The following is a 21,147-nucleotide window of genomic DNA, read 5'->3' as shown; positions in this document are numbered from 1 at the left end:
CGTGTCGGTTTACAGTTTTATTGGTCGTAAACTAAACTAGCTTTTGGATGTAGAAAGACAACATGAGGGATTAACAGTGCAATGCTGTGTTCATGTCAATCAGAGCAATAACTTGTATCTGATAGTTCCACACAAAAAGCTATGTTGACTCCTTTACCCTCCAATTCCGTAATTTACCTGAGCCAGTAGCTAGAAGCCAACAGTCCTAGCAGCGCTAACAGTCTCAGCAGCGCTAACAGTCCTAGCAGCGCTAACAGTCCCAGCAGCGCTAACAGTCCCAGTAGCGCTAACAGTTATAGCAGCGCAAACAGGTCCAGCAGCGCTAACAGTTCTAGCAGCGCAAACAGTCCTAGCAGCGCTAACAGACTAGCAGCGCTAACAGTGATAGAGCTAAAAGCCATTTATTCCCGCCATCAACTATGGAAGAAATAACCCAAAATAAAACAGAATTATGCTGTGATTTAACTGCAATAAACGGACATAAAAAAAGATGCCGAAATAACTACGTAATGATTTGTAAAAAGTCTGAATTCATGTTTTGTCAGTTCTCTCCGCAGGACGACAAGAAAATAACTTTTAAAATACTCGTTTTCTCAATGAAACTCGGATCGATCGGTGCTATGCTACGCTAACACTGTAGCAGCTCCATCAACACAACATATCATCTAGGCGAAAAATACAGCAGCTTCTTTTTCCTTAATTTGTACCATATGGTTCACACACACACACACACACACACACACACACACACACACACACACACACACACACACACACACACACACACACACACACACACACACACACACACACACAGAGTTTTGCGTTACTCGCGTCTGTGCATTGACTGTGTATGTAATCTCCTCGCACGGCGTTTGGTGTGAACACGGCTTAACACTTTTAACCTGAGGGTGAACTGAGGTGTGATTTACGCCTAAAGAATCCGCTCTGAACAAAGCCCAGAGAAGCTCTGATTACCCCCACACACACACACACACACACACACACCCACACACGTAAAATGTCAAAGGGAAGTTACAATACGCAACGTGTGGAGGAGGACTTAAAAACATTACTTTCTACTGAAATTCCTGTTCAGAGGGACTTCCTACGGTACAAAGAAGTACTATGACACTGAAATTCTAGCAGCGTCCTCTCATGGAGCAGGTTGTGTAAGAGCGCTCCGGTGTTCCCGACACTTTGGGTTCGTGGTGTGGATGACTTGTGTTTGAGGTTAAATGTGCTTTATTCAAAATAATGACTATTTGGAGACAATCCCTCAATCACAGATATGCTCTGAATTATTAATGTGGCACCTTTTAAACCAGAAGATGATACAGTGTGCAGATATATTTGTATCTTAATAGATCATGACAGTTATTGATAAAGTATGCGACACATTGTAATGTTTCACAAAATAAGTTAAGTGTCCGCTTGCCGGGACTCTTGACTTTTCCACTTTACTGGTGACTTTGCGGCCAAATCCTGAACTACCACACATTCAGATTTCATTAAGTGTTATGAGCAAAATGTTTGGCCGTGTACAACCATTACATATTATCTGCTCACACTTACACGCCAAAAAAACATTTACCGTGGCTCCTACTGGAGAGTATAAAATGCTATTTATTGCATTATCCTGACCATCGGAGCCAAGTTTCATGTTTATTGGTCACTGTGCGGTGGTGTTGGAGGTTTCTTCCGTTGGCTCTGCACACTTGTAAAAAGCCTCAACACACACACACACACACACACACACACACACACACACACACACACACACACACACACACACACACACACACACACACACACACATTCTCTCTTTCTCTCTCTCTGGTAGGAGTGCGCTTTAACACAAGTGTGCATGAACACACACTCCCTGGTAGGAGTATGCATGAACACACACTCCAACACACCGCCCCCCCCCCCCTCATGTTGAAAGTGATCCACGGGGCTCCTGGGGGCTCATATCCAGCCTGCAGAGTGTGATTGGCTGGGCTCAACCTCCAGACATGTGGCTCTGTTTAGGAGTTTTGGAGCACGCTGAGTTACCGTCCCTCCACCCTGCACCCCTGCATGGATAATGTTGCCAAAGTCCCACCGGATAACACAGTTTACCCGGCTCTGCTGACTCACCTGACTGAGTAACGGCTACAATGAAACAGTTGTATATCACTCCTGTTTTTCTCAGGGAGAAAATATAGATGCAACCTTTGTTTTCAGTGTCAAAGAAATATCTTAAATATCCCCCCGGATTGCAGTGAAACGTTGAATCCCAACGGCCTCTGATGTTTTATCCAGCGCCACAAAACACGGGTCAAAATTTAAACTTTTGCTAGCACTTAATCATATCTGTACGTGGAGCTGATGTAACACTAAATGTGTCAGTGTGCTTTGAAGGAAGGACTACGTCCAACCAGTTTTCGAACTGTCCAAAAACTGCAAATCTGTCAACGGCACTCACTTTATGAAGGCGTGTGAGCTACGAGCAAGTACAGTACTGGCAAAACACCATGAAGAAGTCAAGTGTCATCTTGTAAAATGTAGTTTTGGTGGAAAACTTGAATGAATCTAGTTGTTTGAAGGAGATGTTTACACAGCAATATAGAATATATATTATATATTAATTATGAGCTGTTCAGCCTGCTAACATTAGCAGATAATAATACATCAACCGCTTTAGATGGTTTCTGCTGACTTCAAGTGGTTAATATGATTTTTTGGGGGGGGAAGAAAAGTGTGGAGCCTGGTATACCAGCTGCTATAACTAAACAACAAAAACGATCTGTATCTACCAATATAGATCATCAATGATCGGCAAAAATGCGTGATGGAGGATCTCTAAAAGCTATATTTGCTCCCAAAATGCTAGAGCCAACTTGGTCACCACTGCAACAACAGCATGAAGAAGAGTTTTTGTGTCCAGATGTGAATCCTTAAATTCTCCCATCAGAGATACGAGACAGAGCTTCAAAAGCTGGAGCACTTGTGTTTACTACCAACGTTACGTCGTCACTTTCTGCAGTGTCATTTTAAAGAGGCGGCAATAATCGACGATGAAGAACTCACGACATGCAAGTCGATGTAGTGAGCCCGGGCTCAATGGTTCTTTTAAGGGACGTCTTACAGTCACGCTCTCGTCTGAGAGGCTCCATCAGTCCTTCACCGGTTCTGTAGAGCTGATGAAACCTTCTAAACAAACCATGAAATATACTCAAAGTCCAGCTGCTTTTTACTGAGTCATCTACTGAATGTCTTCTCTCTGAGCAGCAGTGGACAGTGTGTTTTGGTGGTCTGTTTAGTCTTGTTGTTAACAATTTAAAGTTATTTAAACCCCGTGGGAAAGATTATGGGTGTATAAGGCCGAAATAGGAGTTTCCTCCAGCGTATCCATCATTCATCATGGAGGCCAGAGCAGCAGCATTCCTTCAGCTGGAGTTTACTAGATTTCTTTTTGCTTTTCTTGAGTCAGGCCGAGTCCTTCAGACGCCGGTTCCTCTCGTCTACAACGTGTCGGCCGAAGAGTAGCCTGTACTCAACAAAAACGACAATTATTAACAAATAAAATCATCGGGAACTGTTTCTCCACAGGAGGTAAATTCCATTATTATTACTGCCACATACGTATGATGTGTGACGGGGTTTTTAAAAGCCACAATGGTTCTTTATTGTGATTAATCACTTTGTGAGAGTTCTGTGAGTCACTGTGGTTTGTACAACCTTTGAAGAGATCTATGAGTTGGAAAGAGCTTCATTGTTGGACCTTAACCTCATTGAATTCAAGTTAATTCAGTTAGTTCTCATTTAAACCTGCACTCTTCACTGACTATGTAGTTTGTTCACTGTGTTTTACTAAGCTCAGCGGTCACATTGTCGTTTAAATGCACTTCAACATGTATAAAAGTACGTTTTTGTGGTCTTTTGATAGGTTTTTAGAAGTTCTCAGGATTCAGAGCATTAGCATAGCATCAAACAACTAGTTGCTTTGTAAAGATAAAGTGGAGTAATGTCTACCTGGTTGAATGTGTTGTAATCAGAGCGTCTCTGTGCTTTGTTTTCAATGCTTAAAGCTAACGATTCGTTCAGTGACCATGGTGTATTTTAGCCAGTTTAGTCTGACTGCTCGTGTCTCCGTGTTTCCAGATTCCCTGCAATGACTTCAATGAGTACAGGGTCATTAGAACCAATAGAACCGATGGCCAAAGCTAAATTAGCTAATAAGCTAAAATAAAACCAAAGTTGTAATGAAGCCAAGTTTTACTTTAAAACAACACTAAAGGTCTTCAGCAAAAAAAAAGTTGTATTTTCAAGTTGCTAGCACTTAGTGCGCTAACAATTGGTAAATAAACCATTAAGGGAAAAAGTCAGCAGGGTTAATCATCTGGGGAACATGAATGTCTTCACAAAAGTTCATGGCAATCCAACCAATAGTTGTTGAAACATTGCTACCCTCATAACCACTCATGTCAACCTCAAGATGGTGCTGAGGGGAAAGTCAGGGGACCACCAAAGTCAGCAGGGTTAATCATCTGGGGAACATGAATGTCTTCACAAAAGTTCATGGCAATCCAACCAATAGTTGTTGAGACATTGCTACCCTCATAACCACTCATGTCAACCTCATGATGGTGCTGAGGGGAAAGTCAGGGGACCACCAAAGTCAGCAGGGTTAATCATCTGGGGAACATGAATGTCTTCACAAAAGTTCAAGAGAATCTATCAAATAGTGGTGGAGATATTTCAGCCTGGACCCACAAACCGCTGCCTTTAAATGACCACCTCGGTTGAGTATTCACAAGTCATACCAGACAATGATAATGTAAATATGATGATGATTCAGCCCTATTTCCATCTGTTTCCAGTCAGGAAACCGTCGTTGGGAGTATCTCAGTGGAGATGGATGTGCGTGTCGACCTTTGTGGCTGTGCCTAGCTCCGTGATCTCCATCCCAGCGCTCCCACACAGAGCTCGCTATCCCGATTTATCGCCAAGGACCATGGGAAAAGGTCGGAGGTGACCTACTTGTGTTTACTTCCCCGTAGCTACGTGAATCCGATGTGTGTATTCTACATTAAACCGTCTGTTGTTGTATCTAGAGTGAAGCTACAGCTGTTGTGCTTTTAGTCTGTGTTGAAAACAGTGAGGAGGGCAGCAGACAAAATACAAACAGGACACGCACACTCAGCAAAATGGTATTACACATCATGCAAAAAAAAAGGATTACTCCACTTGCTTTGAGGTTTATCCAAGAACATTGTGTTTGAGAGTCCAGGTTGATTCAGTTTGGAGTGAGGCTGTTCGCTCTGTGGACATATGGCTGTGAGCTCAACACAATAGCATGCCAGATTTCCCATTTTATTGTCCATGCATATGCTGAAAAGTTTATTTATTGGTCCATGTGACGCGATGATTGCCCTCAAGGCGAGCGGGTATCAAAAGGTTGGTTCTGCACTTCTTCAACAACCTGGATGCTTATTGATCTTTAAATAAAAAACAAGGTACGGTTCCCGCAATTTACCTCTGGAATATAATATATGGCAAAGTCAGTCCAACACTGTGGTTCAGATTGAAATACCTCTGCTGGTTTTGGATGGATTGCCATGATGTTTTGTCCAGACATTAATGGTTACCAGATATTAAAACCCTGGGTTTGAGAGAAACAGTGGAGACGTGGTTCACTTTGGTTGATGAGCATAGACCGTATATCAGAAGTAGACGTAGTCACCCTTTGGTTTGTGGACTGCTGTTGTGAAGCCTTGAGATTTGCCATTTTGGCCGTCGCCATCTTGTTTTTTTTGGAACGAGAAGTGTCATAAGAGGATTGAGTTAAGTACAAATGAACGCTGAATAATTTTTAGGCTACTAAAATGTTACAATAAACTTTCATGGACTTAGAACATACTGTAAAAACACACAACTCCCAGACCAGACAACGCCGTGGTAGAGACCTGTCAATCACAGTAAGCCCCGCCCTAAAGCATCCCCCGCTTTATGGTCTGTTTGACTCTAAATGGACCATAATGTACTAAATGAACATCATGCTGTATTGAAGAAGACTGTAAACTAGAGATTGAGACCATAAACTCATGTTTACAATGTTTACTGAGGGAATAAATCAAGAGAGAAGTAGAGTCATTTTAGACTAGACTTCTATACGACCAGAGGAGTCGCCCCCTGATGGACACTAGAGAGAATGCAGCTTTAGGACACTTCAGGATTGGCTTCACTCGTCAGAACTGGAGGTTGCCGCCTGGTTTATGACCAAATACCTACAAAATGTACAATGTGTTTAGTGCTAATTAGTAAATGTTAGCATGTAAACTAAGGTGGTCATTTTTCTAAGCTTTTGTCATGCTTAAATGAATGTTGATTGATGTGTCTAAAAACACAAACGTATTCTCACTTTGAGGTGTTCAGACACACATGATGTTTTCTGTTTCTTCTCACTTTCTTGTCCAGACTGTGTGACTAAGTGCTCCAGCTTTGGTCGAGTCGTACTTTATAAACGAAGCTGCGTTTGATCTCAGCGTGACTGAAGTATGATAAATACAGGTTGCTAATATTCATTTGTGACTCAATGCCCGGTCACAGAGGAGGAAAAGTGACTGAGGTCTGCTTCCAATTAAGGAACCACAAACACTTCCCGTCGGCCTCCTCTGATTCTATCTCCGCTCATCTCATAAACAAAGGAAAGGAGTCTTTGAAAGGAAGCGACGCCTTTCGGCCGGGTTGGCTGGTTGGTTGGTAGGAGTCCACTTTGTTTATCTTCGGCTGGTGAAAGGGCTGAAGCTCAAATCGTTTGCCTACATTTAGACTGAGGGGAACAGAGCTTCCCTTCAGAGGCTGAACAAACATCTCCCCGAGGAGGAAGAGCTTCCACTGCCGTCTTCTTTTTACTTTGACCCCGGAGAGCCGATACCATGCTGGACAAATAAATACAGCTAGAGTGTAGTCGTCTAATTCTATCTCCCAGTAGATCTTCCTGGAACCATGATATAAGTAAAGGAGGAATGTAGTGAGTGTTTCAGGTAATTCAGTTATTAGTTTTAAGTAAATACACTTAGGGCTGTCCTGGACCAAAGAAATACTTAGTCGACTAACACTCGATTTTGGCAACTTATCGATTAGTTAATTTAATCCAAAGATCTGTAAAACTGGGTTTCTTAACAATACAGTACCATTCATTTGTTAATAGTGGAGAAGATTTTTGGGGGGTATTTTGGCCTTTATTTTAACTGGAAATAGGAGTATGACATGAAACTAAGGTCCCATGGTGGGAATCAAACTGGAGACATGCGCTACAGGTCGTACATCATAGATTGTTGGTCCAGAAAAACACATAGAAGCTCCAAAAAAGAAAGGAGGACGAGGACGACAAAAGTAAAAGGTGGATCGCAAACAAGTGAAGAATTGGCAGGTTGAGCTTCAACTGTCCAAACATACTCTTTTCTGATTATTCTGATAAAACGACCGCTTTTTTCGTGAAAGTCCTTCTGATGAAAAGGGTTAGATTGTGGCACACGTGAAGTCCACTTCACTCGAGGTTCTGTAACTTGGAAGCTGAAGGGCTGAACTTGTTAATTAAAGTAGTAATCAAACATAAACACGGTCTAGACAGTTCCAGATACCAGATAAAGGTTGTGAGGCTTCCTGTCTCACAGTTAAACAAGCAAATCCTCCATTATAAATACAACCAGAGAGCCGAGAGCTGATCTACTGCAACAGGAGCTGATTCAGAGCTGCATTACTGGAATAAAAAAAAAAGATGTTTCCACGCTTCAAAGTCTTGTTCGACAGACAAAACTATATTTATTATTTAAAGCAAATGCATGCTGGGCAGCGTGGAGGAGCTTCTTCAAAGTTCAAGTTAAACAGCGTCTTCTTCTTTAAACACTTCACGGTGTGATTCAGGGCAGCATCTAAATCAAACACAAACACCCGGTGACATGTTGATATTAACGCTTCTATCGTCGAGACTAAAGCCCGTTTCTAAATGGAACATTTTTACCAAACATTCGTGAGATTCTCACGCCCGTTTTCAATGTGATGAAGAGGAGTTTTCCCCCTTTGGCCCGCGGACAACTTCCTGTACCACCCTGGACAGTAAATTACGGGAAGGAGGATCTGAGTCACAGAGAGTTAGAAAAGGCTTTCGTTATAGACAGTTCAGCACTTATTCAATCTTAAAGCCGAAATCCAGACGTAAACAAGGGAGGATAGAAAAGAACAAAGGCTGGAGAAAAGTCCAAAATGTCAAATTAAAAGCCTTGTCTCAGGGTGATCAAAAGTAACGAAGAGAAGGAACCACTTATGTTTTCTATTTTACCTTTTTTTTATTGTATTTCTTAGTCTCAAGTTGTCTTATTATCAACTAATTTAACCTGTATGAAAAGTGCTATAAAAATAAAGCTTGGTTCAGGTCACCAAAAGTACAATAACTGTTGTTATCTGTCTGACCAGCAGCCTTTGTTAAAGGATCATGAAAACTTGGTTGTAAAGTATTTCTTTATCACAATAAATATTCACGCCTAAATAAGACTTATGATCATTTTTTCTAACAATTGTGTAATAATGCAGGACGGCATTGCTCATCGTAAGAAGCTACTTGAGATAGTAAAATAGTTTTCAGGGTGTTTACTGTAAGGTTAATAAACAAACAGTACAGAAATAAAAAAAAAGAATATGGATTAAACAAACGAGATACAATGTCTTGAGCTGGTCGGCAGATTTAGTTACCACAGGCTAGCTTTTAGCCCCGTTTCCAGTCTCTGTGCTAAGCTAAGCTAACCGTCTATCGCTTCATATTTACCCCAGAGACACGAACGTGTCTTATTTCACAGAATGTCGAACTGTTCCTTTAAACATGTCTCTTTAAAATCATCCCAGCTGCATTCATAACCATGACTGGTCCTGTTAACCAGCTGGTTAGCAGAGTTAACTACATTAAATTACGTGCTACGGTTGTCTTATAGCGCAACTGTACAATACAAAGACTAGACGAACTCTACTTTTGATGTTGGACTCATTTACAAAAGTTATGACGGATTAGAGGAAGTTATATTGACAGAATAAATACCATAAAATGAACCTGGTAGATAACCACTTTTATCATGTGAAACAATTCATAAACCTGTATGTCATAAAACTTGAGAGCAACTACATGGTGGTAAAGCTTAGACATTTCCAACTTCACACGGGTCACCTGAATGCACCTAACATATATACAGTAAAAATAACAGAGGACAATATAAAATATAAAATGCACAATATATACAATGAATTAGAATAATATTAAAATTAAATAACTAAACAATAGTGCAAAGATTTAACCAAGCAAACAAACAAATATGGATACTTAAGCTAACCTACGTACAATGTATAAAGTGGACATCTTTCGTCTTCATTCAACGGCCATGGCGGGCATTCAAGTAACGTTACGTAATCTTACCGTAATCGTTGTGGTGGAGAAGCTGCTACTTTACGTCAGGCGGCATCCACCATTTAAACTAGTCACTTGCTAGCTTCACTTGTTTCGTGTACAGTCTTCTTCCTCCTCCATCCGGGGTTTCTTTGAATATCTTGCTATGAATATTTGCTTTCACACGTTCAAAAGTTACTACTAACTGAATAAGTAACAGCTATTTTGCGCAAAATCAATTTTCTTTCCGAATTCCGAATCTTCGAAGCGCTTTACGGCAGCGGATAGAGGCACAGCGCGCGCAAACTTTTATCAGACGCAACTGTCAAAAGAGAGCCCCGCCCACATCGATATTACAGGCTTTTAATTGGTCAGAAAATACGACTGACGTCCCCAGCAAACAAATCATTTTGACGACCGTTGAAAACAGCCCAATTTGATTGGGTAGGCCTACTATACGAATTTAATTTAATTTAATTTATTTATTTTTGTAAAGAATCAGTTAATAGCTGCTAATTAATTTTCTGACATTCAACTTATCAATACATGTATCGTTTTTAGCTCTTAAGTGTGTGGACTACAGCTAAAAAATAATAATAAAGAAAAATAAGAAATAAAGCCTGTATCTGTAACGGCGTAGCTTACATCAAACCACAAAGAATACAAAATTAAATAATATATTAAAAATGAATATTAGTTGAGACAAACGTTTTGTGCAATACTCAAGAGACAAATATTAGAAAATGACATTCAGTTTATTCTCATATCATTAAGTGCTGTTTCTTGCCCCAAAACTCCAAACATTATACAAAATGTACAGAGCGAAAAAAAACATATTACAGTATTAGCTGAATAATGAGGTGACAATGAGTGCTGGTGTGAATACTACCTTCAGAGGTTTACATGTTTTTGTACATAAAATAATGTCCCACACAGTGTTTACATGTAGAAAATGGCCTTCATTTGGTACAAAATATTGCTTACATGACGTTACAAAAATCACAGGATGAGTTATCAAACACATTCAAATTGTATGAAACTGTGGAGCCCAGTGTAGCCCACTACATTTATTCATTTATTTATCCAAAAAATAAACAGTATGTGTATTAAACTTCCACATCAGAGTGTCACAGTTATTAATTTCAGTGCTTATAGCCCAGCTTTCAGCTTTTTCATGTCAAATTAATAGATATTTTTGTATTGCACTACAGAACCTGGGATCAATACAGACGACATATTGTTTAAAATATCCAGCTTAGTTTTTTTTCTAAACAAAAATATTTTTAGTGTTAAAAACAGTCACAGAATAAGACACAATCACACAAACAAGGGAATTTAAAGTGCAAACCACATAAAAAGGGTAAAGGGACGGGTTGGATTGCTTTATAAAAACTCTTTTTGACATCCTACACACACACACACACACACACACATACATATACATATATATATATATACATATATATATATATATATATATATATATATACATATATATACGTATATATACATATATATATATACGTATATATATATATATACATATATATATATACACATATATATATATATATATATATACACATATATATATATATATATATATATATATATACATATATACATATATATATACACATATATATATATATATATATATATATATATATATATACACATATATATATATGTATATATATATATATATACACACACACACACACACACACACACACACACACACACACATATATATATATATATATATACACACACTTCATTTAATCATGCTTCATATGAATAGAGCCTTTTGTAGTGTTTGTCTTCCTTTATTCTTAGCTTGAAGGAAAGAGTCCACTCTCAGACACTGTTACACTGAACGTCACCGAGTGAAGACATCTGACTTTGTTAAGTCATATTCATGTTTCACAGTTATTTATCATAATTTTTTTTAAGAAGCCCCTCGATCGACACTTAAAGGAATAGTTCAATATTAAATATAGAAAATATGCTTATTTGCTTTCTTGCTGAAAGCTAGATGATACCGCTCTCGTCTCTGCGTTGTAAACACAAAGCAAAAGCTAGCAGTCTGTTAGCTTAGCTTAGCTGAGGCTAAAGACAGGAAACAGCTAGCTACAAATTCAATCTCATCTGTTTCATGTGAAAACAACAAATTATGTGTTATTTATTTTTTTGGGCCGGGGCGCAGTCACTTCCTGTAGTTGCTGCGTACAAATTAAACTAACGAGATATATCATTTTAATTCGTGAGCTTTAGAGGAGTTGGGAGGTGGATTTTGTTGACTTTAGACAGAGCTAAGCTAGGTGTTTCCAGTCTTTATGCTAAGCTAACAGGTTGCTTGCCTTTAAGCGTATTTCCCAAAAAGTCAAACTATTCCCAAAGCATGTTATGACAGAGTCAACAGTGTTTGAGTGGATCAATCCTTTTAACATTCAATAAACCTATGCTAGTTAGCATGAGGCTTGTGAAACAAACAGAAAACACTCCCGCTTTACCCGAAAGGCTTTAAAGTTGCAGTTAAAAAAATATGATAATAATATAATCTTCACAAATGAACACCACTTCTATGATTTTTGAAGCATAAATACAACCGTCAGAAAAAAAAAAAAAAAAAAAAGCTAAAGTGAGGCTAAAAACAAACTACACATGACTTCACGTCTAGTGTTCTAGTGAGGACGTTTAGTCGTCTCATTGAGACCCTTTCTTAAGACACGTAAACGCTTCTAAACTCACTAGAGGGGAGTTTACTGACACATTTAATATCCTAGAACTAAACTTTAAAATCTCTCCAGCTTGTGTTAAACACAGACCTGATCTCAGGCATCTAACCAAAAACACATAAAAAAAAAAAAAATGCTGACTCATTTCCGGGTTTCCGGACTCACATTCCTGCAGCACTCTATTGTCTTCATTTAGGAGACGAGATGTCAGGCAGCCATTGCGGTTTGATTTTCGCGTGTCCCGTCTCACTCTAGTGGCAAAGATGGTCATGGTAAACCAAAGTCAAGGCAATACATTGTCCCTTCACAAGTCTTTGAGTGACTTTGCAGACACAACATTCATGTTTTTTTCTTCTTCTCTGGTTTAAAAAGCACCAACCAGGTGGCAAAATATAAAACTCCTTCACGGCTTCACATTAAGCGTTGAAGCTTCGGTTGTGTTTCGGTTTCCTCGACCGGCAACATTTAACCAGCAGCACCGACGCGATCACCGCCACCAACCCTATCACCACGACAGCTATGACGTAGTTCTGGACCCCCGATGTGTGACACATCTCCTGGGTCACCTTCTCGATGTTGACCGGCTCCGAGTACTCCTCGTGAACGCAGGTCACGGTCTCGATGTCGGGAACGACCACGGCCGAGTTCTGCACCATGTGGAGGAAGTCCAGGTTGCTGCAGCAGCTCAGCGGGTTGGAGCCCATGTAGAGGGTTTTTAGCGAGTGCTCCAGAGCCAGCATGGTGTTGTACTCCAGGGTGACCAGGTGGTTGTTCTGCAGGTTCAGGGACTCGATGGAGGAGTCTTTGTTCCACGTCGGTAGAGCGGTCAGCTGGTTGGTGGACAGGTCTATGTGTTTGAGGCTCCTCAGCGACGACAAGTCCGTGTTTAGACTGGAAATGTTGTTCTCCCTCAGGAGGAGGTGGACCAGGGAATGCTCCAGACCGGAGAGGGAGTCTTTGTCCATGTCCAAGCCCGGGTTCAGGGACAAGTCCAGTAACGTCAGAGGGGTGTTGGCAAACGCGTTCGCAGGCAGAGTCCTCACATTGTTTTCAGACAGATCCAAGTACCGCAAGTTCGGTATAGAGGCAAAGGAGACGCAACCCGGAGGATCCTGGTGGTTCTGGTCCGAGGAACAGATCTGCAGGTTATTCTGCTGGAGCTGCAGGTGTTTGATGCTCGGAAGTCTTTGAAATATGCCGTGGTCCAGGGTGACGAGGTCGTTTCCATGTAGGACGAGCTCTTCCAGCGACTGCAGAGTGTTTTCCCCGAACGTCAGGCTCTGCAGCGAGTTACGGCTGAGATTGATGATCTTCACGGTCCGTAGAAGGACTTCGTTAGCGACAGAGAACGAGCTGATGCAGTTATTGCTCACGTTCAGGACCTCCAGTGATCCCATGCAGTAAAAAAAGGACTCTGGTATGCTTTTGAGTTGGTTGTAACTCATGTCCAGGTATCTCAGGTGATAAAAAAACACCGTTTTTCCTGGAGTCCCCGAGACGTTGACGCTCTGGAGTTGGTTCCGTGAAACGTCCAGGTGTTCCAGCCTGTTGTTTCTGGGGAGACGGGGAAAGTAAAGCATTTTGTTTTCGCTCAGGTCGAGTGAGAGGAGGTTATAGTAATCCGCCGACGTCACGCTTTGGAAAAGCTCCATGCTGTTCTTGCTGAGATTGAGCACTTTCAAGTTGCAGAGGTTGAAGTCGGTGATGCAGGTGATGGAGTTCTTGGACAAATCGAGTTCAGTCAGACGATTCAGGGAGTCGAAAGCGCCGTCTTCGATCTCCAAGATCACGTTGTTGTGCAGGCCGATTTTTGTCAACGACGAGGATCTGCTGAAGGTGTTCTGCTCTATTTTGGTGATGCTGTTTCCGTTCAGAGAGAGGTTCTCCAGCGACGGGGTGTCCGCCAGGAAATAGTCCGACATCCCCGTGTAGAGCCCGTTGCTCGACAGGTCGAGCGACTTCACGGTCGTGAGCGGCCCGATGTTGATTTTGGAGAGAGCGAAAACATTCAGGTGATTCCTGGACAGGTCCAAGACTTTCAGATCCGTCATGTCTTTGAAGAGCCCCGGCTGGATGAAGTGGATCTTGTTGGAGCGGAGGTTCAGGTGACGGAAGCCGGTGTGGTACGCCAGAGTTTCCCGGGTGAGATTCTGCACCTGGTTACGAGAGAGGTCCAGCGTCTGGACGCCGCGAGGGAGATCGACCGGAGCACTTCTGAGGCTCAGGTCGCTGCAAAACACATCCATCTGGACCTGAAGACCAAAACACACAAACGTCTGATTATGCCGGCCATGACACAATACAGAGCAAATGTTTAAAGAGTACGCAGAGGGTCGGTTTATTGAGCGTGTTCTTGGCAGCAACACCGTCCTCTGAGGTTTATGATGGCGAGTTATTCTAATGAGAAGAAATACTTTCCCTCTTGAAATCTATTCGCTGCTTTAATGACTCGATCTCTAGTTCGTTAAAGCAACACGATGAAAGAAAGATACGCCTCATATCTTTATTGCCAACTTCTCATCTTCTTTTACCCTCACAGATTCAAATATCTACGCAATTAAGAGCAGTTTATTACAGAAACCATATGGCCAGAGACCGCTTTCTGTCCAACACCAGCTCGTGAATCTGTCTCTGTCCCCGTTTTCTCTCTCTGAGGCCGAGTCTATGTGCGGCTTCTTGGCATACTTGTGGTATCCTGAGAGTGGCATTCCTCGTCGCTTACAAGCCGGCCCGTCAACAAACACAGTGATTTATTGTGGAGGGGCAGAACATCTCGTGTCTGTTGTCGGGCGTCGAGGAACAAAATCTGGCATATTTTAACGAAAGTGGCGTCATTGAAAAGATTCCGCCGTTATCAGTGCTTACATTCCTAAAAAAACTCTGAAGTTAAATATTTGCGTGCATAACATCTGATGTACATGTGTGTAAATGTACACAAGTACTGATTTATTTTGAGGTACTTTACTTGAGTGTTTCCATTTTCTGCTGCCTTTCACTACATGTACTCAATAACTTTCGCTACCTTCCAGATTAAGATTAAAAATACGAAATATAACCAACAGATAATCCTGTGAAGATGGAAGTTTATTTTGAAAAGACCCTGTATGCATGTAATAAGTGGAAACCAACGCGTCCCGACACGCCCCAAAAACCGATGCTTGAGGGGAACGTAGAGGACCTGCTCCCGGTGTAGATGTGAAGAACTCATTCTAAGCTAACAACAACACGACGATTCGTAGATTCAGCTGATTATACGCCAATGAAAACATAGTTATGAATGTTATGTTACATTTCTGCTCATATATCCCCCCTAAATGCTACAAACTGGCTCTTTAGGAAAATGGGAATAAGTCATGTGACCCTCTTGACTTGTCTTTGAGGACCCACTGGGACCACTGGCACCCAGTTTGGGAACCAGTGGAGGTTAGGGAACCAATAAGAACTATTGTTTTTATGCCTTTATTAGACAGCAGATGGGGGACGACCCAGACAGAGTCTTTGAAACAGGTTCAGTCACGTCACGTCACGTCACATCACACACACACACACACACACACACACACACACAGCACACAGCAGTGATTATGCCGACACTTCATTAAAAAGCTCTTTTACGTACTCGCTGGTCTTTCCAAGGAAAAGAAAATCCTCCATTACACGGGAAGTGATGCGCGTCATATTTCCACTTCATGACAAAATTACAACAAGTTCTGCCTGGCAGTTTGGCATGAGAAGCCAAAAAAGTAGAACACGATTCACTAGAAAAGATGCCACAGTCTGCTGTGACGTCTGCAGACAATAACACTTCCCATTCTTCTTCTTCTTCTTCTTCCAGAGAAGCCAAATAATGGTTCTCTGTCCAAATATTGAAGGTAGCACAGCTTAAACTAATAAACCAGATCTGCTGGTCAAGAGCTTTCAAATAAACCGTCGGCCTTTCACTGGAGGATAATCTGAAAATACCTCAAGCACCTGATGGATTAGGTGCTCTCATCTCCCTTTTTTTTTTTTTAAATAAACTAAAAACAGATGAACATATTCTGTGTTTATTTGACTGGAGATGTGAGGGAAAGATGCAATAAAAACAGGAGAAAAAGAAATCTGAACTGTGTAGGTTTCTACTTACAACTTGGCATGCTGGGAGGCGTCGGGGAGGACGTGCGGACGCCGCCACGCAGCTGACCAACAGCGGGAAGAGCAGCTGGAAGGCGGCCATGGTGCTGCGGCACAGGGAGAGAGTCCAGATCGACACGGGGTTAGAAACACACGAATGCAGGAAGCATGCTGCCGGTGATACGACTCGGCAAAAACAAAAAAAGGGAAGGAAGCCGGAGGTAGCCCTACCTACCGTGTGACATGCAGACCTATGACGGTGCTAATTATGCCCTGAGACACAAACAGGGGCTTTTTTTTTTTGTGTGTGTGTTTTTGTCACTCGCATGCAGTGACATTTCTGTTCTAAAACGGTAATTTAGCTGCAGAACCGGCAGAACCGAGAACGAATGACTAAGATCAACGCGTGTTTCCGTGAGCTCTGAGTGAATGCTATCAATTCTGCACTATAGCTTATTGTTTGGAGAAGAACAAAAAAAAAAAAAAAAAAAAAAAGATTGTTTTTTTTTTTTGCCTCGGTGAGTCACCTTCTACAAGGTCTGTGACTTGTTGTATTTTACGGAAACTTTGCTGAAACTTTGCTGATAAGCTCCCCTGAACAAAACAACAACATGTCAGTTTGGAGGGAAGACAATGTGGGAGTAATTAGCATCGCTGTAATGGTAAGTACCATAAAGGTTTGCAGAGAGCAAAATAAAAAAAAAAAAAAAAAAAAAAACACGTTACAGCTGCAGGTCACTTATTAACATTTACGACACGATAGAACATTGTGGTCGTTAATCAGCAGCCAGAAAGATCAACACTCTCTCTATCTGAGGCTACGGATGGACTTCCAGGTACTGTACCCAAGTGTGATTATTGTGTCATGATTGTTTACTTGAGCGTTTCCATTTTCATTTTCATTTCACGGGGGAAACATTTTAAATTTTTACACCACTAAGATTATTTGACGGCTATAGTTACTCGTTACACAAAAGGATGTTTCAATGCGACTAAACTCAAGTTAAATTATCTAAAAGATTAAATAAAAGTCAACAAAATAAACATAAATTCCCCCCCCCCCCCCCCCCCCCAGATTTATCTGGTGACCCTTTGGAGGGGCCCGACCCAGAGGTTGAGAACCACTGGACTGAACTACCCAGCAGTGAATGAAGCAGTTCAAACCAGCAATACAATGCTACTTACACACTGATACCCGAGTACTTGACACTTTTTTTGCTGATAATACTTGTGTACTTTTACTCACGGAGCTGAGAATTTGAAGCAGGAATACTGTGAGTATTTTATCATGATCCACAGACTATTTACAAAGTATTTTACACATGGCATCGTCTCCTTACTGCTGATTCTCCATCTTGTTTATTATATATTTTTGTTTCAATACTTTCTCAAGCATTTAGAGTATTTAACTCAAGTAAAAGTATAAACAACAACAGGTTAAGATACAGAGGTTTTACCTGAAATATGTACTCACATCTCGTGTTTTTTCGTGTTCAATCTTCTCTGCAAACTAGCAGCCGATGCGACTTCTGCACTTTTTACTTTAAAAAGGATCTGAGAAGTTCTTCCTACGACTTGTCAGCAGGCACACATCTGCTCCCAACAACCCAACCGTGCAACGGTTACCTCACTTTCAGCGGATAACTCACATCCTCAGCGCTCACCCACTCACACAGATCGATAGTAACCGAGCAAAACACCGCAAAGCCAGAGAGCTCCTCTCAGCTGACTCTCCTGCTCCGGCTGCTGTCCAGCCATCACATCCTGTGAGAATATCCTGCAACCCCCCCCCCCCCCCCCACTGTTCTCAGGGAAATGCCTTATAAGGGGGTTGGGAAGTGCAGTTTTATGCTTCACTTCAGGGAGACGCAACCCCCCCCCCCCCCCCCCCCCGGTCCCTCCCAAAAAAAATAGCCTCTATTAATCCTAAAGTTTCCTTAGAAATAGTTTGGATGTTCTCACCCACCATTTGGAATTTGGGGTATTTTAAAAGTTCTGCACATGTTTCTTATCTAAAACAGCCTTTTATGGATGAATGTTCGAAAAGAGAGAATGGGGGGAGAGAGAAAGACAGAGAGAGAGAGAGAGAGAGAGAGAGAGAGACAGAGAGAGAGAGAGCGAGAGAGAGAGAGTCAGCAGCATTAAGTCATTAAGTCATTGATGGAGTTAAAGGAATCTGTCCCCCCAGTGGACAGAGTGTGGGTGTGTTGAATAATCACACATCCTTCTCAGGACTGTGGGAGTGCGTCTGGTTTGTCATGTGACGTTTCCTCTGGTTCACCACACCGTAAACAAACAACAGTGTGACTATGATGAGTAGAGCTCACACATCCAGACCGGGAGTCGGTACGGCATGCTGGGAAACGCTTTCTCCTTTTCGCCGTTAAAGGCGACTGTACTGCGTGAGGGTCTCAGGCAAAGAAAAGTCACCTTTTATTTTGGCGGTATAATGAGCTGCAGATGTTTACTACTTAAAAAAAGCTAAATATTCGTAAAAAAATAGTAAAAAAATCTTGTTTACACACGGCATCGTTTCACATTAACTGCTGATTTTCTTTTATTATTTGGTAAACTTCTCATTCTACACGGAAAAGGAAAGATATAAATAAAATTAAATATATGTTTATTATATCCAAATAATCCCAAAATAAAATAATTGGCTGGTTCTCTTTTGTAGCAGTCTCTTTTGACTGTTTTTAATTTTCATTTCTAATTTGAACTACTTTATATACTTTAACGCCACAAAGAACATGAAGAAGAACGTCTCTGATGAGGACTGTGTGAAATGCTCGAAAGCTCCGGTAAAAGCTAGTAAGTGGACTTTAAATTAGGACTGTCAAAAAATGAACTGTGATGCTTTATATATTAACACGACACACGAGAAATCAATAAGTGTAATCGTAAAAGCTAGGCGCCAACAAAGACCAAACATTTTTGTGAATAAGCGTAGAAGAACTCAGAAGAAAAAGCAGCAGAAGAAGAAGCACAAGAAAAAGAGGAAGCAGCAGAAGAAGAGGAAAAAGAGGCAGAAGAAGAAGAAGAAGAAGAAGAGGCAGCAGAAGAAGAAAAAGAGGAAGAGGCAGAAGAAGAAGAAAAAGAGGAAGAGGCAGCAGAAGAAGAAGAAGAAGCACAAGAAGAGGCAGTAGTAGTAGTAGTAGTAGTAGTTGCAGTTGCAGTAGTAGTAGTAGTAGTAGTAGTCTTACCTGGTGTCTCCTTCTGCAGCGTCTCGTACATTCGTAGCAGGTTTTGTTTCACATTCATCATCCTTTTATCTTCATTACACTGCATCAGTGGTGTCATGTGTTCCACAAACACACACACACACACACACACACACACACACACACACACACACACACACACACACACACACACACACACACACACACACACACACACACACACACACACAATAAACAAAGCATGCACACCTTCCTTAGAGGGTTAGTCCCTCTTTTTGTTTCCCGGGATTCCCGGCCTTATCTTTTATATTTCCCTTTCAGCTGACGTGTGTGTGTGTGTGTGTGCGTGCGTCTGTCTTTTTCTTTCTGTTTCAGAGATCTATTTCCTGGAAAAAGGAGCTGGTGAGATCAGCGGGACGTTATTCCAGATCATTAATCAGTAACACGATGACAGTCTTCACCCTGTTCAGAGCTCAGTGCTGCCTCCTGCTGCTCACACTCACACACTGCAGCAGTTAGACTGGCAGTGATACGTGATGAACATCGTGTACTTCTGCCTCCTCCTTTACCAACATATTCATTCATTTCATTTTTAAAGATAATCACTGAGATAATTGTTAAGCTGAGAATGTTTTTAAAGATTTTGGAACTTCTTTTCTTAATTAATTGTCTTTTTTTCATATCGATAAGGAACCGAACCGAAGGAAGACGGCTTGTTGCAGAGTTTAAATGAGTGTAACACCAGATTGGGAGGATTTCTATTGCCTCTGCACGGCTCTCAACATGGCGACGCCTGAGCGGCTCGTAGCTAACGGTGCTAACAGGCGGTACGAAAGTGTGTGTGTGTGTGTGTGTCTGCACACTTTGGGGTTTAAGTGAAGTGTGTTTAACGACGTCTTACGGCTCCTCGGTGTCTAGACGAGTAACAGTTCACACTTCGGTGATGTTCAAATGAAAGAGATGTATAACGTGAGAGCTTTAGAGGAAACACAACGTCACCGGGGTCGACTCCTGGCGGAGACCTCGGTTCCCGGTCGTCCCCTCTCTGGTCTCCAAACTGTTTCAAGGGTGAATGGAAGAGAGAGAAAAGAAATGTTCAGTTTTCAAAAGGACATCGGAGTAGAGACAGAAAACAATAAATGTGCAACTTACGTCTGAAGGAAGTTCTTCGTATCAGCTGGAAATCATCAGAGGCTCTCGGGTTTGAAATCCTTCATTCAATCACGGACCACTTCATCAGGTGTAAAGTGTGACGAGGACATTTCAAAATAAAACAACTCATCAAGGGGTCATGTGACATCTCTCTCTCTCTCTCTCTCTCTCTCTCTCTCTCTCTCTCTCTCTCTCTCTCTCTCTCTCTCTCTCTCTCTCTCTCTCTCTCTCTCTCTCTCTCTCTCTCTCTCTCTCTCTCTCTCTCTCTCTCTCTCTCTCTCTCTCTCTCTCTCTCTCTCTCTCTCTCAAAATATTTGGGAGAAATATGTAATGATGGAATACAGAGACAGAAAAACATTGAACTCACTAAAAAGGCAGTAAAATGTAAATATGACAATAGAATGGTAACACAGTATTCCTCGGGACATAAAACAATGGAAATACTCTTAAAGGAACAGTGTCACACTTTGAAAACTCATGAACGTGGATCTTTCTGTCAATGTGGTGCGAGATAGTATAAATACATCAATCTATTAGT

General features: G+C 41.5%; 1 protein-coding gene across 2 annotated transcripts; it reads right to left on the bottom strand.

The window, feature by feature from the left end:
• Nucleotides 1–11,136: 11,136 nt before the first annotated feature.
• lrrc32 (leucine rich repeat containing 32) lies at nucleotides 11,137–20,009 on the bottom strand. 2 transcript variants are annotated; one of them, XM_068735031.1, is made up of 3 exons: nucleotides 19,479–20,009; nucleotides 16,289–16,382; nucleotides 11,137–14,414 (listed from the first exon to the last, which is right to left on the bottom strand). In XM_068735031.1, the coding sequence occupies exons 2-3, from the start codon at nucleotides 16,376–16,378 to the stop codon at nucleotides 12,579–12,581; spliced, it is 1,926 nt and encodes a 641-aa protein (XP_068591132.1). In that variant the 5' UTR covers nucleotides 16,379–16,382; nucleotides 19,479–20,009; the 3' UTR covers nucleotides 11,137–12,578. The 2 variants fall into 2 exon arrangements, with proteins under 2 accessions (XP_068591132.1, XP_068591131.1); XM_068735030.1 differs by lacking the exon at nucleotides 19,479–20,009 and adding an exon at nucleotides 17,750–18,007.
• Nucleotides 20,010–21,147: the final 1,138 nt, after the last annotated feature.

Source organism: Cebidichthys violaceus, unplaced genomic scaffold (genome assembly GCF_023349555.1).
Source record: "Cebidichthys violaceus isolate CVI_PGR_0920_01 unplaced genomic scaffold, fCebVio1.0.p SCAF_69, whole genome shotgun sequence".
Classification (NCBI taxonomy): Eukaryota; Metazoa; Chordata; class Actinopteri; order Perciformes; family Stichaeidae; genus Cebidichthys; species Cebidichthys violaceus.
The sequence above is the reverse complement of the archived record's forward strand: the minus strand, read 5'-3'. Positions and strand labels throughout refer to the sequence as shown.

What these genes read in the sequence shown, in the direction of transcription:
- lrrc32 (XM_068735031.1), bottom strand. Translation starts at nt 16,378, where the DNA reads ATGGCCGCCTTCCAGCTGCTCTTCCCGCTGTTGGTCAGCTGCGTGGCG. An exon ending in GCCTCCCAGCATGCCAAGTT is followed by an intron (nt 14,415 to 16,288) that starts GTAAGTAGAAAC and finishes TTTGGTCTTCAG; the next exon opens with GTCCAGATGGATGTGTTTTG.